Raw genomic sequence first — 13,717 nt, 5'->3', positions numbered from 1 at the left:
AGCCTGTCCAAATAAATTGGACAAATAGAGCTTTAAACACATTAAACTTAGCTTTATTAAATGTCAGGTCTCGGTCAGGAAAATCATTTTTAATCAATGATTTTATTGTTATGCACAAACTAGATTTTTTGTTTTTAACTGAAACTTAGTTAGACCAAGATAACAGTGCAGCTGCTCTTATTGAATCAACACTTCCCAACTTCAGTTTCATGAGTGAAACAAGAGAGCATAAGAAAGGAGGTGGAGTTGCTATTTTATTTCATGAATCTCTTCAATGCAAGCAGATGTCTTTTGGTCATTTTACTTCCTTTGAATATGTGGCTCTGAATTCCACTCGAGTGTTATTCCTCAACATTTACAGACCGCCTAAATACTGTGCAAACTTCTTTGATGAGTTTACTGAACTGCTGTCTATAATCTGTATTGATTTTGATTGTGTTGTCATTGTTGGCGATTTTAATATCCATGTTGATAATCCCTAGGACAGAGGGTCTATAGAACTATCTGATGTCCTTGATAACTATGATCTGACTCTAGAATTAATCATCACCAAAGGTCTGAACATTTCCAAGGTTGCTGTGACTGATGTTGCACCCTCTGATCATTTCCGTGTTTTCTTTGAGAGTGCGATCTCCCTGCACACACACGTCCAAACTGAGATTGTGACAGTGTTACATCACTGAAAACACCAGTGAACTATTTATTCACAAGTTCTCCTCCACACCAGCCCTCTCTTGCATCTCAGTCAATGAGCTTGTGGATGGCTTCAATTGTAAAGTAAAACTTGTTATTGATGCCATTGCACCCACTAAAGTGAAGGTTGTCTCGGGTATGAAAAGATCCCCTTGGAGAAATGCCACGCTGGTCAGAATAGAGAAAAGAGTGTCGGAGAGCTGAGCGCAGATGGCAACAACTAATCTTCAGGTTCACTGTGGTATCTATAAAGAGAGACTTCGCAATTATAATTTGGAACTTAGAAATGCAGTCCTTCTTCTCTGACATCATAACCAAAAACAATAACAATACACACGCCTTACTTGCTACAGTTGACAGACTAACAAACCCTCTGGTGTCAGTAACTGCTACGCTCCAATACACCTGGGCATGCAATCAATTTTCCTCCTTTTTTTCTGACAAAATTCAGAAAATTAGACAAGCAGTCGGTGCTTCCACAACAACCACAGGACATGTGTTGTCCCCATCTTTAAATAACATCCATTCAAATATCATGACACAATTTCATTTTTTGATTTTGTCTTCCCACAAGCCCTAAAAACTGCAGGTATTAAACCATTCATCAAAAATGCTAGTTTAGACCCCAAAATAATGAAAAATTATAGGACAATATCAAACCTCCCATTTTTAAGTAAAATTATGGAAAAAGTGTTTTTTCAACGGCTGAACAACTTCTTGGACGAAAATAACTGTTCTGATGTCTTCAAGTCCGGTTCTCGTCAGTACCACAGTACTGAAACTGCTCTTGTTAAGGTCTTCAACAACATCCACTTAAACACAGACAGTCCTTAAAATCCTGCTTGCTGGTTTATAAAGCACTGAATGGTTTAGGGCCTAAATACATTTGTGATCTGCTGCTACCTTATGAACCATCCCGACCCCTCAGGTCATCTGGGACTGGTCCACTTTGTGTTCCAAGAGTCAGAACTAAACATGGAGAAGCAGCGTTCAGTTTGCTGCTCCACATATCTGGAACAAGGTCCCTGACAGCTGCAGGTCTGCTGAGACCCTCAGCTCCTTTAAATCCAGATTGAAGACTTCACTGTTTGCTGTTGCCTTTAATTGAACCAGATTCAAGAATATCAATTTTTGCATCTCACTCCTACATTTTATTTCTTAAACTGCACTGCAACTTTTATTCCATTTCTTGCTTTTTGACTGTTTTTAATGTTTTATTTATTTTCCTTAACTGTATTTAATTTCCTTAACTGTTTTAAATCTTGTTTTCTTTTGCATTGTTTTGATGCATTTGCATTTGCAATGCACTGTCTTGCAAAGTCTATTATCAAGAGAAGACTATGTAGAAACCTTTTCAGGTGAAAATTATATATTTTTCCCTGTTTGTTTACTTCTGTTGTTGCAAGAGTTTCTAGACAGCATCCCTTTTCTATTCTTATTTTTCAACAGGACAGACAGGAGAGCAGGAAGAGGGGAGTTCCCTGAGCCGGAATCAAACCCAGGCCCTGCAGCTTTAGTGGTACATGCTTTTAGCCAGTGAGCCCCTAGCATCCATTTTTAAACATACAAACATAGGAGTTGAATACTGTGAGGCCTTAGGTATTAATTGCACTAGCAGCTCACATTAATGATACTGCCAATCCCTGTACTTTAAAACTATTACGGGATCGCCATGGCAGCATAATTGTAAAGCAGTCATGGTTCTTCAGCTGTGCTGTGGACAACGTGCTCGTCCCTCCAGAACTTACTCTATTATCCTGTCTGAAAGAGAATCCTCCACCAGGACCAGACCACTCTCAGGTGCACAGCAACCACAGAGCATGTCTCTGTTGATCTGTGTTTGACAGCCATTGAACTTATCAAAGACCGGTGGGGAAATCTGTATTGACCTGTGCTGGACGCACATTAAGGACTAATGGAGTTATTCTTCCGTGGTGTTGTGACCTTCGCAGGGGCTGAAGGGGAGAGAGAGGGGGGGGGGGGGGAGAGAGTGAGTGGGGGAGAGAGAGAGAGGGAGAGAGAGAGAGAGAGAGAGAGAGGGAGCGGGAAGAAGGGTAAAAGACAGACAGGTGCAGATGTACTGACAGACAAATAAGAGCTAAAAAGAATGTGTCCTCCGAATAAAATCAAGAACTGTCTTATTTTTCAATTCACCATTCGTTGAATTAGGACAGTTGTTAGGACAACAAGGTGACAGGAAATTTGCTCTAACTATTCAAGGTGTTCAATAACGCTCATTTGTATGGCAATTAGGTGCCAACATAGCACAACATGACGTCTTAAATCTTTATTAAGTCAAGCTGTCTGTAATTATGAAGTTATTCAACAGACATAAATGTTTTCAGTCTCTGCAATTATTCATCAGAGACAAGGTAGGGATTACACCTTCCAAGATTTCAAAATCTTTTCTCTTAATTTTTCCTTTGTCTGCTTTGAGGATTTTAGGTAGGTTTGGGTGCAGTTCTGAGCGGATCTGTGAAGCCCTCTGTGACATTGTGTAAAAAATGAAAGGGATACGATATAAAATATGATTTGATTTGACAGACAGGATATTAACGTGACGTCAGACGATATCTGTTTAGGGATTCCAAGCCTCCTCACCTCAACAGAGTTAAATAGGTTAAATGAGAACAGCTTGTCCTTGGTTAGTCTCTCCTCCAGTTTACCCCAGAAACCACGCAGTCCCATGTTGTTCTGTCAAGAACAGCACTACGAACCTTCATGTTGTTCTGTCAAGAACAGCACTACGAACCTTCATGTTGTTCTGTCAAGAACAGCACTACGAACCTTCATGTTGCACTACGACCCTTCAGGAGAAATATTGAGGGTGCTTTTTAGAGCGAGGTGAAGTAAACCAAGAAGCAATTTTTTGAAATAATATATTTCTCACTAAAATATATGTCACCCATCTCGTGTATCGTCTGAGTAACTCTCCATATAGATTTTTCTTTTTTTCTAATGCCTTTTCTCTTTTCTTGTACAAATAGGACTTTATTGGATGTACTTTTTACGTGTCAAAATTACTTTCTTTTGAAATTAAGAGACCTTTATTCAAGGTCGTAGCGTTGGGGTGATTTGGATGTCTTAGGCTTAATTCAACATGGATGATTAAACGGGCATTGTACTGTCATTATAACAGCTTTAAATACAATAAAAACATACTTGTTACTTTGATTTATATTATCTTTTCAGACGGCAAGTCTGCAGATAGTGAACTTTAATTTATATTCAAGGCTGCAAAAACTTTCTCAGGCAACTTTAAATATGTGAGGGCTTCATCAGCGGTTATCTGACTAGTCCCTATTATTGCCTTTGTCTGAGAACAATTCACCCATCCAGAGGATGGAAGCGTTGGACATGCTCCTCTTGTGATGAAAGAGTATGATAAAAAGTATCAAAGCGACACATACCACTGGCGTAGATACACTTCATTTTGTTCTTTTGTGCTAAGCTATTGTGTTTGGTCGAGAAAAACTTGGGACTAGTGGAGCCAAAGTCTCATATTTTACACATCTTGAGAACTTTGGCTCCAAACGTTGAGAAACCCGCTTGAGTCTTCTTTCCTTAGTTTTGAGGCGATCTGGAATTCAGACTACACTTGTAGCTTGGCTGACCCAGACCAATTCACAAATGCGTGTTGTTCTGGAACCATCAGAGCAACGAAAAATCTTTTTACAAAAACATGCGAACAGTGCTCCTCTAGTCATTGTTTCATACCTGCCCCACGTCAGATAAACCACTGTGATTGACCCACCCACATCAGATAAATGACTGTGATTGGCCCAGCACTTTTCCTGCCGGAGAGAAATCTGTTTGAATGTGAGGGTGGCCACACCTATCTGCCAGAGCACAAACCATGAGCTGCCAGACTGATCTGGTTCCCAACCTAACTAACTTCAGCTTCTCCTGATGAAAACCTTCTGCTGAGGGGTAATGAAGAAAGGGCCGTGGAAGTGGAGGGGTGGGGGGGGGGGAGGGTGGGTGGGGTTGGAGAAGAACTGAAGTAGACTTTGGGCTGTTTTACATGACAGGGGCGCAGGTTTCATTATACGTGAGTTTAAAGTCCCAAACACCCCACACACACTTTTTATAAAAAAAATTATATTTAAGGGCCGCATCCTCAGTTAGACTATATATTTTTTTAAAGCTGTCTTTTCCTCATTTTTTTGTAACAACGTTTTTTGTTAACAAAGATTTAGAATTGGCTACTGATAAAGTAGTTAACTAAAACACAACTGTGTGTAATATTGGCTTTTTTATTCGTCTAAAATTGTCACTTATTCACCCCGCTCTCGACACTCTGCTGTTGCCTCCTGGCCGGCTGCATGGTCAGAAATAGAAAGTTAAATAGGTTGTAAGCATTCAACTAACCATATACAATTATCTCGGAATAGATACGTTAGCGTTTGACAATGTTATTATATCAGCATGAACGCAGAGGGAGACTTTATCTAGCAATCTAAACGCATATGCTAGCTTGGACCAGTTAGAGCACAATAACAGTCATGATGACTCACTCGAAGCGATTACTCATCAGACACCCGTTCTTAGGGTCGTACTGGATTGGATTAGGACGCTGGCTGTTGCTGTGAGCTGAGCTACCTCACTTTCGTGAAAGTTGATGCTGAGTGAAAGTGCGCAGCGCCCTTATATGGCGTTTGACCTTAGAGGTCTACCTCTTCTCTGTGCACAGCAGCCACTCACTGTTTAATATCTATTAAAGGGCTTCATGATACGCTTTCTGATCATCCGCGCGCCTTGGGGGTGGCTCGACTCTGACAAGGTAAAAGCCCAAAGTGAGGAAGTGACCCTGGACCGTGCTACGATTAGCATAATTGCATTTCAAAATGGTCAAGACCGTAGCAAGAGAGGAGCAATCAAATGGTCAAATGAGGCATGGAGCGTTTCAGACGGCCTCAAGATTTCATTACAGAGTCGGGAAAAGCCGGGAGAGGGCAACACCGGGGCAAAACTATTGCAATATGTATGAATACATGACATTGAAATGGTGGAGGGAAATGCGTTTCTCAGTGATAGGTTACTCTCCCCTGCCCAGTGTGGGCTTCACCAATGATCTGCTGTTGTTCTCATGGTGTACGACTTGGGAGTTTGAGGCTTGGCTGTACTACAATGTCACCCTTAAGGGACCATGGAACAGCCCAGGGACATGAGCAATAACACCATCATAAGCAGAGAACAACTGTCCTTGAGGGAAAGAAATGTCAAACTGACACATGGTTGACTTATGTTCCTATTATCTTTTGGGATTTACCGTTCTGATAGAATTCTCATGAATCATTGAATGCATAAAAAATTCTTTCCTAGAATGATTTAATATATTTCGCAAGCGGGGACAACATGGAGGGAGCAGCCCATAAATAGCCCATAAATTCTGCATAAAAACAAATGGAACTCTGGGATCCCTTCTTGGGTGACAGCGGGGAAGGCTTGCGCAGCGCGGATGTGTTTGTAAAGACGCTTTTCTAAAGATTCTTTTTTGTCACTGCTGAATCTGCAAACAAGCGAAAGAACTGCACATCTCACCAAGAGGAACAGATACAAGATGTGCTGTTTTTTGGGCAAGGTAACAGAATATTTATAAACTCACAGACACTCACCTACCTCCGCAGCTCTTGAGTAATAGGCATTCGGGCCTATTAGTAGGGCCTAGGCCTACGGGCAACAGATGTCAGCAGATGTCAGATTAGCTTGCAACCTTTTACAATTTAAAAGCTTAACAAACCATTGGAGCACTTGACGACAAATACATAGGCTGCATCAGTTATCATTTCTAAGCAATTTCCAATCCAAAACGAGTGTCATCAACCGATGTGTTAGTTAGCCTACTACCGCCCTTTCATAAGCTTTGATTTGATTTGATCTACACTGGCTTGTGAAAAGTCGGTAAAACGGTTATTAGTTCTAGGTCATTGGCTTTCAGCACGAAACGAAGTTGGTGCATTAATTAGACTAAGATCTGTTGTTTTCTTACACTTCAAAGCAGGATCAATCATTTGACAGAACTTGAATATTAATATCTAAATTAGGGAGTTCAAAAACTAAATGATCTTTTAATGAATAATTCCTTATGAACATGTTGGCTCAGCGGGAGGGCTCGACACACCTGAACATACAGTGATTCACTGGGGGTCTAGACTCACATCTCCCAGACAGTGATTCACTGGGGGTCTAGACTCACATCTCCCAGACAGTGATTCACTGGGGGTCTAGACTCACATCTCCCAGACAGTGATTCACTGGGGGCCTAGACTCACATCTCCCAGACAGCGTTACTGCAGCTGTGGTACAGTCAACAACCAAACAAAGACGATAAAATCTACCAGAAACACATCAGCCCATTTTATATAAATTCACTGTCTGGTCCCTAAAAACATCATTTTATAACCCTATTTTTAGACGTATGTGCAATTTTCTTATACAATTTCGATTTATATTTGTGGGCGGCTGTGGCTCAGGGGGCAGAGAGGGTCGTCTGTTAATCGCAAGGTTGGCGGTTCAATCCCTGACTCCTCCCAGGCCATGTGCCGAAGTGTCCTTGAGCAAGACTCTGAACCCCAAGTTGCTCCTGATGGCCGGCGCCTTGCACGGCAGCTCGCTGCTGTCGGTATGTGTGAGTGAGCGGTGAGGGAATCGGGCTAGTAATCCGAAGGTTGCCAGTTCGATTCCCGGTCATGCCAACTGATGTTGTGTCCTTGGGCAAGGCACTTCACCCTACTTGCCTCAGGGGAATGTCCCTGTACTTACTGTAAGTCGCTCTGGATAAGAGCGTCTGCTAAATGACTAAATGTAAATGAATGAGAGGCAAACATTGTGAAGCGCTTTGAGTGCCGCTAAGGTAGAAAACGCGCTATATAAATGCAGTCCATTTATCATTTGTATATCTATGAAGGACACGACTTACAAAGCAAGGATCAGGTGTGAAGCAGAGGCACACTGAAACTAATAATTCAAACATTTTCATTCCATTACACAAACACTGACTTGTGAACACCCATCTCCATGAACTTGACTTGTTCATCTTCAATTTCACTTAGAAAGTCCATCTAAAACATATAGGACGGGTATTTATGTGTCCGGTCTGAATCAAAGCCAGTTTCCCACTAAAGGCTTCTTCCACGTCCAACTGGCAAGTTTTTCAGAACAGGTAAAACAATTCTTTGCTATGCCGAAATTCCGACAACAAATTGATAATATACTTATTATCTTGGTGTTCAACATGACATACTGTGTAAAGGCTATTGAGCCACTGGAACAATGAGGACCCATTGACATGATGTGTCTGTCAGGAGTCAGATCTTCCATTTCAGGGGGACGAGACTCAGTGTCACTGTGCAGCGTGCAGGCTGGGAGGAGACAGCACCTCCTCAGTCCTCGTCTTCCTCGGGCGTCGTGTTCCAGTTCAGTAATGGCCCTCGTTCAGGGGGCAAGGATGGCTCAATCCTCTGCCACCGATTGGGCGGCCAGATGATGTGGGAGGCCTTGCCGTGAACCAGTCCCAGAGACACCTGTGGACAGGAGGAGTTACAAACAACTACTTAAGATTCAATGCGAGGCTTGACACTTGTTAAATCGCATTTTAAAAACTATTTGCTTAGTAAGTAAGGGATGTAATAGACATAGACATTATGCTGAAGGCTTTTCATTATATGCGTGCTGGTAAATCAACGAACATACAGTATAAAATAATATTTGAAAGGGTCAAATGACATCAGGCCAAATGCTGAATGTTTTTGGTTCTTCTACACAATTCATAGTGTTTCAAAGCTGTTTGCATACTGTTCATAAAAACATCCAGATAAATGTCAAATGGTATTTATAATTCCTCTATCTTTCCTTCTTACACAAGGCATGCACTTACAAACAAGTAGTGCTGCATAATTAATCTGCTGTTCTTGAAAATAACTTTTTCCCCTCCACAGTTTGCCACCTGCCTGGGGCCTTGTTGAAAACAAAACACAGTTTTGATCTTGAACTCCTCCAGTCTCCTGGGGGAGAACTCTGTCTCGTTTAAGAGCTAGCACAGAAAAAAATGTCTGCACACCAAAATAAAACCGGTTGATTGTCAGAAATCAAGTCAAGAATACAGTATTCATGGATTGATATTTGTTCCTTGAGGACATTGTGGCTGACTGACAAGAGGAAACACTGGAGAGATTCTTAAGGGGCAGGAACAAGTTTTCTATAGGCTGGGTAATACTTTACGATCACTACCACATAGACACATAGCAACCCCTATAGTAACGATGCTGTCGCTACATAGGACCTGCTTTGTAGTACACTTTATGACGGTTTAGCGGTTTATTACAAGAGTGAGACTTGGTATGGGGGTGTTTGGGCTTCCCAGGGGTAAGTGGATGTGAACACTGGATGTGAGCCAGTGTGTAGAGAGAGAGATTGAATGTGTGCTTCAGGATGTGTCAACGGTGCGGGGGGGGTGTTAGTATTATAAGCCATGGTTGTACGGAACACAGGGCAACAACATCATTCAACTCACCAACAAAATGACCGGAACATATTTCCACCAGCCGGTGATTGGAAATTAAATAAATAAAAACAGCGCTCTGCCAGTGTGGCAGAATTTACAAAGGCAAAGCCCGGCTGTTTGTAAACACACAATAAAATCTTCAAATGCCATTTCAAGGCTGCTAAAGTGAGGGGAGAGGGCCTGGAAGGCTGAACTAACCGCCGCTTCACACAAGAGAAATGACTGCCAAGGTCTTGTAGACATCAGGGGTACTGACAGCTGACTCCTGAATACCAATCCTTCTGCCACAGGAACGGCTGTGTGAGGCAGGGAGGGAGCAGGGAGGGAGAGACAACTGACAGTCAGATTAATCTCTCATTACTGTGGTTCAGTAGGAAATGTTTGGCTAATTGTAGCCAGATTTTAATATTTGTGCTGTTATTGTTTGTACATTTTAAACATGTCTGACAGAACAACTACCCCCATACAGGACTGAAATAACATACTGAATCAGTGAACTGTTTCAGTACAATGAAAGCAACATTTATATGTGCTTGATTGTGTTTCCTCACCCATGGACCCAGCAACCTGCGCACAGCGTTGCCGTCATTCAGCAGATTTTAAGCTACAATAATTACATAATCACATTTGGGGGAAGGTATGACTGTGGTGTCTGTTCGATGCTATCCAACCTGACAGCTTGCTCAGAAACTGCATTTCCAGCATGTCATACCCCAACTGGTCTCCCAGGGGAGTATTAAGAGCTGGACAGTTGTATACACGTACATTAAAGCAGGATGGGGGGGTCAAGAGAGAGTGGGAGAATATGAGGAGATAGAAAGAGAGAGAGAGGGTAAATAACGATTCCTTTTTTCATCTCACACAATGTGGTCCCCCTCCCCCCCTCCCCCTCCCCCTCCCCCTCCCCCTCCCGCTCCCCCTCTCCCTCTCTCTCTCGGGAGCAACAGGAACTGCCAGTTTGTGTTAATGTGTGTATGTGCACCTGTAGGAGCGAGAACGAGCCACCCAGAAAACAGGAGGATAGAATAAACAGGGAGGAGAGAGAGAGAGACAGAGAGAGACAGAGAGAGAGACAAAGAGAGAGAGAGAGAGAGAGAGAGAGAGAGAGAGAGAGAGAGAGAGAGAGAGAGAGAGAGAGAGAGAGAGAGAGAGAGAGAGAGAGAGAGAGAGAGAGAGAGAGAGAGAGAGAAAGATAGAGAGCAGGTAAGTGCTTCACTAAGAGGCATGGTTATTTACTTTCTTGAGGGAAACAGACTTGGATTTGTGAAGTCAAAGTTTCCTGTTCGGTAGACCCTTTCAGAATGAGGTCAAAACAACAAAGAATTGGACCACTCTTTCCACTTTGTTGCATCTCCTCCTAAAACGCATCATTCACTAAACCACCGCCTCTCCAGGCTGTCCAAGGACAGTCTTTGCTTCAAATAGTTCACATTCCCAAGACTTCCTTTGGTTTCTACTCAAATGTAAATCTGGAAAGGCAGTCCGAAGGTGCCTATACTCACATCAAAACCATCATGAGGAGAGTGGGAAGCCGTACATGCCACAAAAAGCGTCTCTTTCTCTTGAATATTTTATTTTATTCTTATTCAGTCGGGGGAAAAAAACATTAATAGTGCAGTGAGAGAATTCAAGACTACAAATGAGGATAGCAATCATCTCCAGCTGCCGTCCTCGTGACTGATCTCTGAAAAGAGCGATGCTGGACTGCTAAATGCCTTTCTTGTTTTGCTTTTAAAGGGAAACGGCGCACACGCATGACATGAACAGTGCAGCAAGCACATATCAAGATAAGTTGCTCCAGCCTTATTCAGAGTATTTAAATTGCAGGCATGGTGCCCTGCACGCTTACAGTACCTGCCCTGTGGAAAACCACCAAAAGATCAAGTTGAGAGTTTCTGTTTTCCACTGGCTCGTCTGTTACCACTTCAGACTAACAGAACTGGGAAAAGAAACTGTTTTCTAAAGAGAAGCGTTCTTTCCCCTTTAGTATTCTGGTCATCGTGCATGAAAACACCCCATACACATTCAGTTTTAAGAAACCGAACACAGGAATTGTTGAGAAACTACTAAGTGAGTCTTTGTATTCACATTTGGAAGTGTTGAGGCCCTACAAGCCGGAAAACCAGACTTCAATCGCTTCCTAAATAAATCCTTTCACCAACCAGTGAGGCTCAAATAAAACTGTTAGATGTCACGCACAGTGTTTTGCTTTTAGGGGATTTGACACAGATAATTCTCTGCCCCCTGCTTGTGCCTCCTTCCTGCCCCAGTGAAACAGTTGTAAATTACTTTGTCAAGAAGGCTGAGGACACAGACAGGACAGTGTGAGTTCCTCACTCCCTCATCCACAGCCTAATCTGGGACACGTTTGTTATTCCCTGACAAGCCTGGACACGGAGACGGGGGCAGGTAAGGATGAAAACACACAGGAAACAATTTGAGGGCTCAGTGTGCGCACACACACACACACACACGTACACAAACACGTGCACCCCCCCACACACATGCAAGCACAGGCAAAAGCTGCAAGGCCCAGCGATGCCTGTCGGACTCTAATAGGTCTGTGTGTGTCACCGTGTGGTTGAAAACAGCTAGCGTTTCCTCTGAGGGGGCTGGGTCTTAATAAGCACACTGATTATTCAGAGTCCAGGTTTTGTTTGCCAATGAATGCCTTTCAATTATTTCACACAGGCACTTATCAAGGCACTCCCTCCAGGATTTGGGCGTACTGTTTGCAGCTCTAATAGCCAAGCTGGACAGGCAACATGCGATGAGCTGCACTTTTCAAAAGGTTGGACCAATTCGGTCCTGGGGGAGGGTGAGTGGGTTTGGTGGTGAGTGGGGAACCTTGTGTGATGTCGTACCGGTCCAAAGCTGTTGCTGTCCAGACTGTGGCCATGATGGTCTCCCTCTATCCAAAAGTGGCCATCAGGAACCCTCACATAACGATTCTTATAGCCAAGAGTCCTGGAGAGAGAGCAGGAGAGAGAGCAGGAGGGAGGGGACAAGGGAGAAATGCAGAGAGAGAGAGAGAGAGAGTTGAAAAGAGAGAGAGAGACATGGTTAGTGTTTATATAATTGTCTGAATTTGAAAACAAAATCATTAAGCTCCATGGTTCTTCTAAATCCTTTCCCTTCATTTTCACAGTCATAGCACATCAAAAAACTAAAGTAACACAGCAAATAGTAAAATTCATTCATTTAACATATTGGAAAAAGAAATCTTACACTTCCAAGTTTTTTGAACTGATGACTTGCATCATTTTGCCTGTATTGACTCCTCCAGCACCATGGTGGTGAGGAGAACAGAACGTTATCGTTCGGCTGGATGCCTAGGCCCAGGCTGAGATGATTTACAATTTATCAGACGAACATGGTGAATTATGAGCGCAATGACTCTTTCAATGAGAATTTGGTCTCTGATTCAATTTGACCATGCTCTTGCAGGTCTCTGGGAGACCAGAGGGGCCGGGATAGACCTTGGGCACATAAATATTGATTTGGCTTGGGAAGCTGAATTTATTGACTTCTGCAAAACCAGTTGAAGTTTAGTGTTTTCGAAGGGCAGCAGAGGCCACAAAATATGATTTTGAACCTTTGAAAATTATAGATGGGGGAAACGCGACTTATAAATGTAAACGTTACGTTTTATAGGATACCGTGTTCTTATTAGAATCTGCTACCATTCCTATTCCAATACATAAAACTACACACAGTGAGTCAACCTTTAATTTTGTTTCACAGAAAAAAATAAAAGCACACTTTGAAATGAATTAGCAGTTTCTAACCAGCTTCAGCACACACTGAGTGTTAGGAGATATTATGTAGATATTTCAATCGTTTTTCTGTGGTGATCTGCTGTAGTGTTGGGCTCTGTGAAACGTGCCAGGAGTTGGAGTGTCTTGAGAGAGGCTGGACTGAGAGGAGAGCCTGTCACAGCACACTGGGAGCCCCCAGACTCAGATCCGCGTGTGTTGCTAGATTAAAACCCTAGATGTGATTTATGCCAGGTTGTCCCACAGGTAAACAGCCAGCCAAATAGCCAGCCAGCCATATAGCCAGCCAGCCATCCAGCCATATAGCCAGCCAGCCATATAGCCAGCCAGCCAAATAGCCATCCAGTCAAATAGCCAGCCAGCCAATCAGCCAGCCATATAGCCAGCCAGCCAGCCGTATAGCCAGCCAGCCATATAGCCAGCCATCCAGCCACATAGCCAGCCAGCCAGCCACATAGCCAGCCATCCAGCCTTATAGCCAGCCAGCCATCCAGCCAGCCACATAGCCAGCCAGCCATATAGCCAGCCAGCCAACCAGCCAGCGATATAGCCAGCCAATCATATAGTCGGCCAACCAGCCTGCCAGCCTCGTTTCAGTGTGTCTGCCAGTAAAGCCATCAAAGCCATGTTAATTATTCATCCCCTCCCCGGCTGGTGACCTGTAATTTGTTCAGTGGCGCCCATCACAAATAGTTGCCAGGATGAATTACATGGCGACAATATGTTATGCGATGTGACACAC

The 13,717-nt window shown here is 43.1% G+C and overlaps 1 protein-coding gene across 2 annotated transcripts in view; it reads right to left on the bottom strand.

Annotated features, from left to right (window-relative positions):
• Positions 1-7,566: 7,566 nt before the first annotated feature.
• The window catches only part of immp2l (inner mitochondrial membrane peptidase subunit 2), a 72,599-nt gene continuing 66,448 nt past the window's right edge, over positions 7,567-13,717 (bottom strand). Inside the window, exons 5-6 of one of the 2 annotated variants that reach the window (XM_067234699.1) lie at positions 12,047-12,166; positions 7,567-8,219 (exon numbers count right to left, since the gene is read on the bottom strand). In XM_067234699.1, the coding sequence (XP_067090800.1) occupies positions 8,114-8,219; positions 12,047-12,166 (226 nt within the window). In that variant the 3' untranslated portion in view covers positions 7,567-8,113. The remainder of the gene's footprint in view (positions 8,220-12,046; positions 12,167-13,717) is intronic. The other variant, XM_067234698.1, reaches the window with a different exon arrangement.

Source organism: Osmerus mordax, chromosome 4, assembly GCF_038355195.1.
Source record: "Osmerus mordax isolate fOsmMor3 chromosome 4, fOsmMor3.pri, whole genome shotgun sequence".
In the NCBI taxonomy this organism is placed as follows: Eukaryota; Metazoa; Chordata; class Actinopteri; order Osmeriformes; family Osmeridae; genus Osmerus; species Osmerus mordax.
This window is presented reverse-complemented; position numbering and strand designations above follow the sequence as displayed.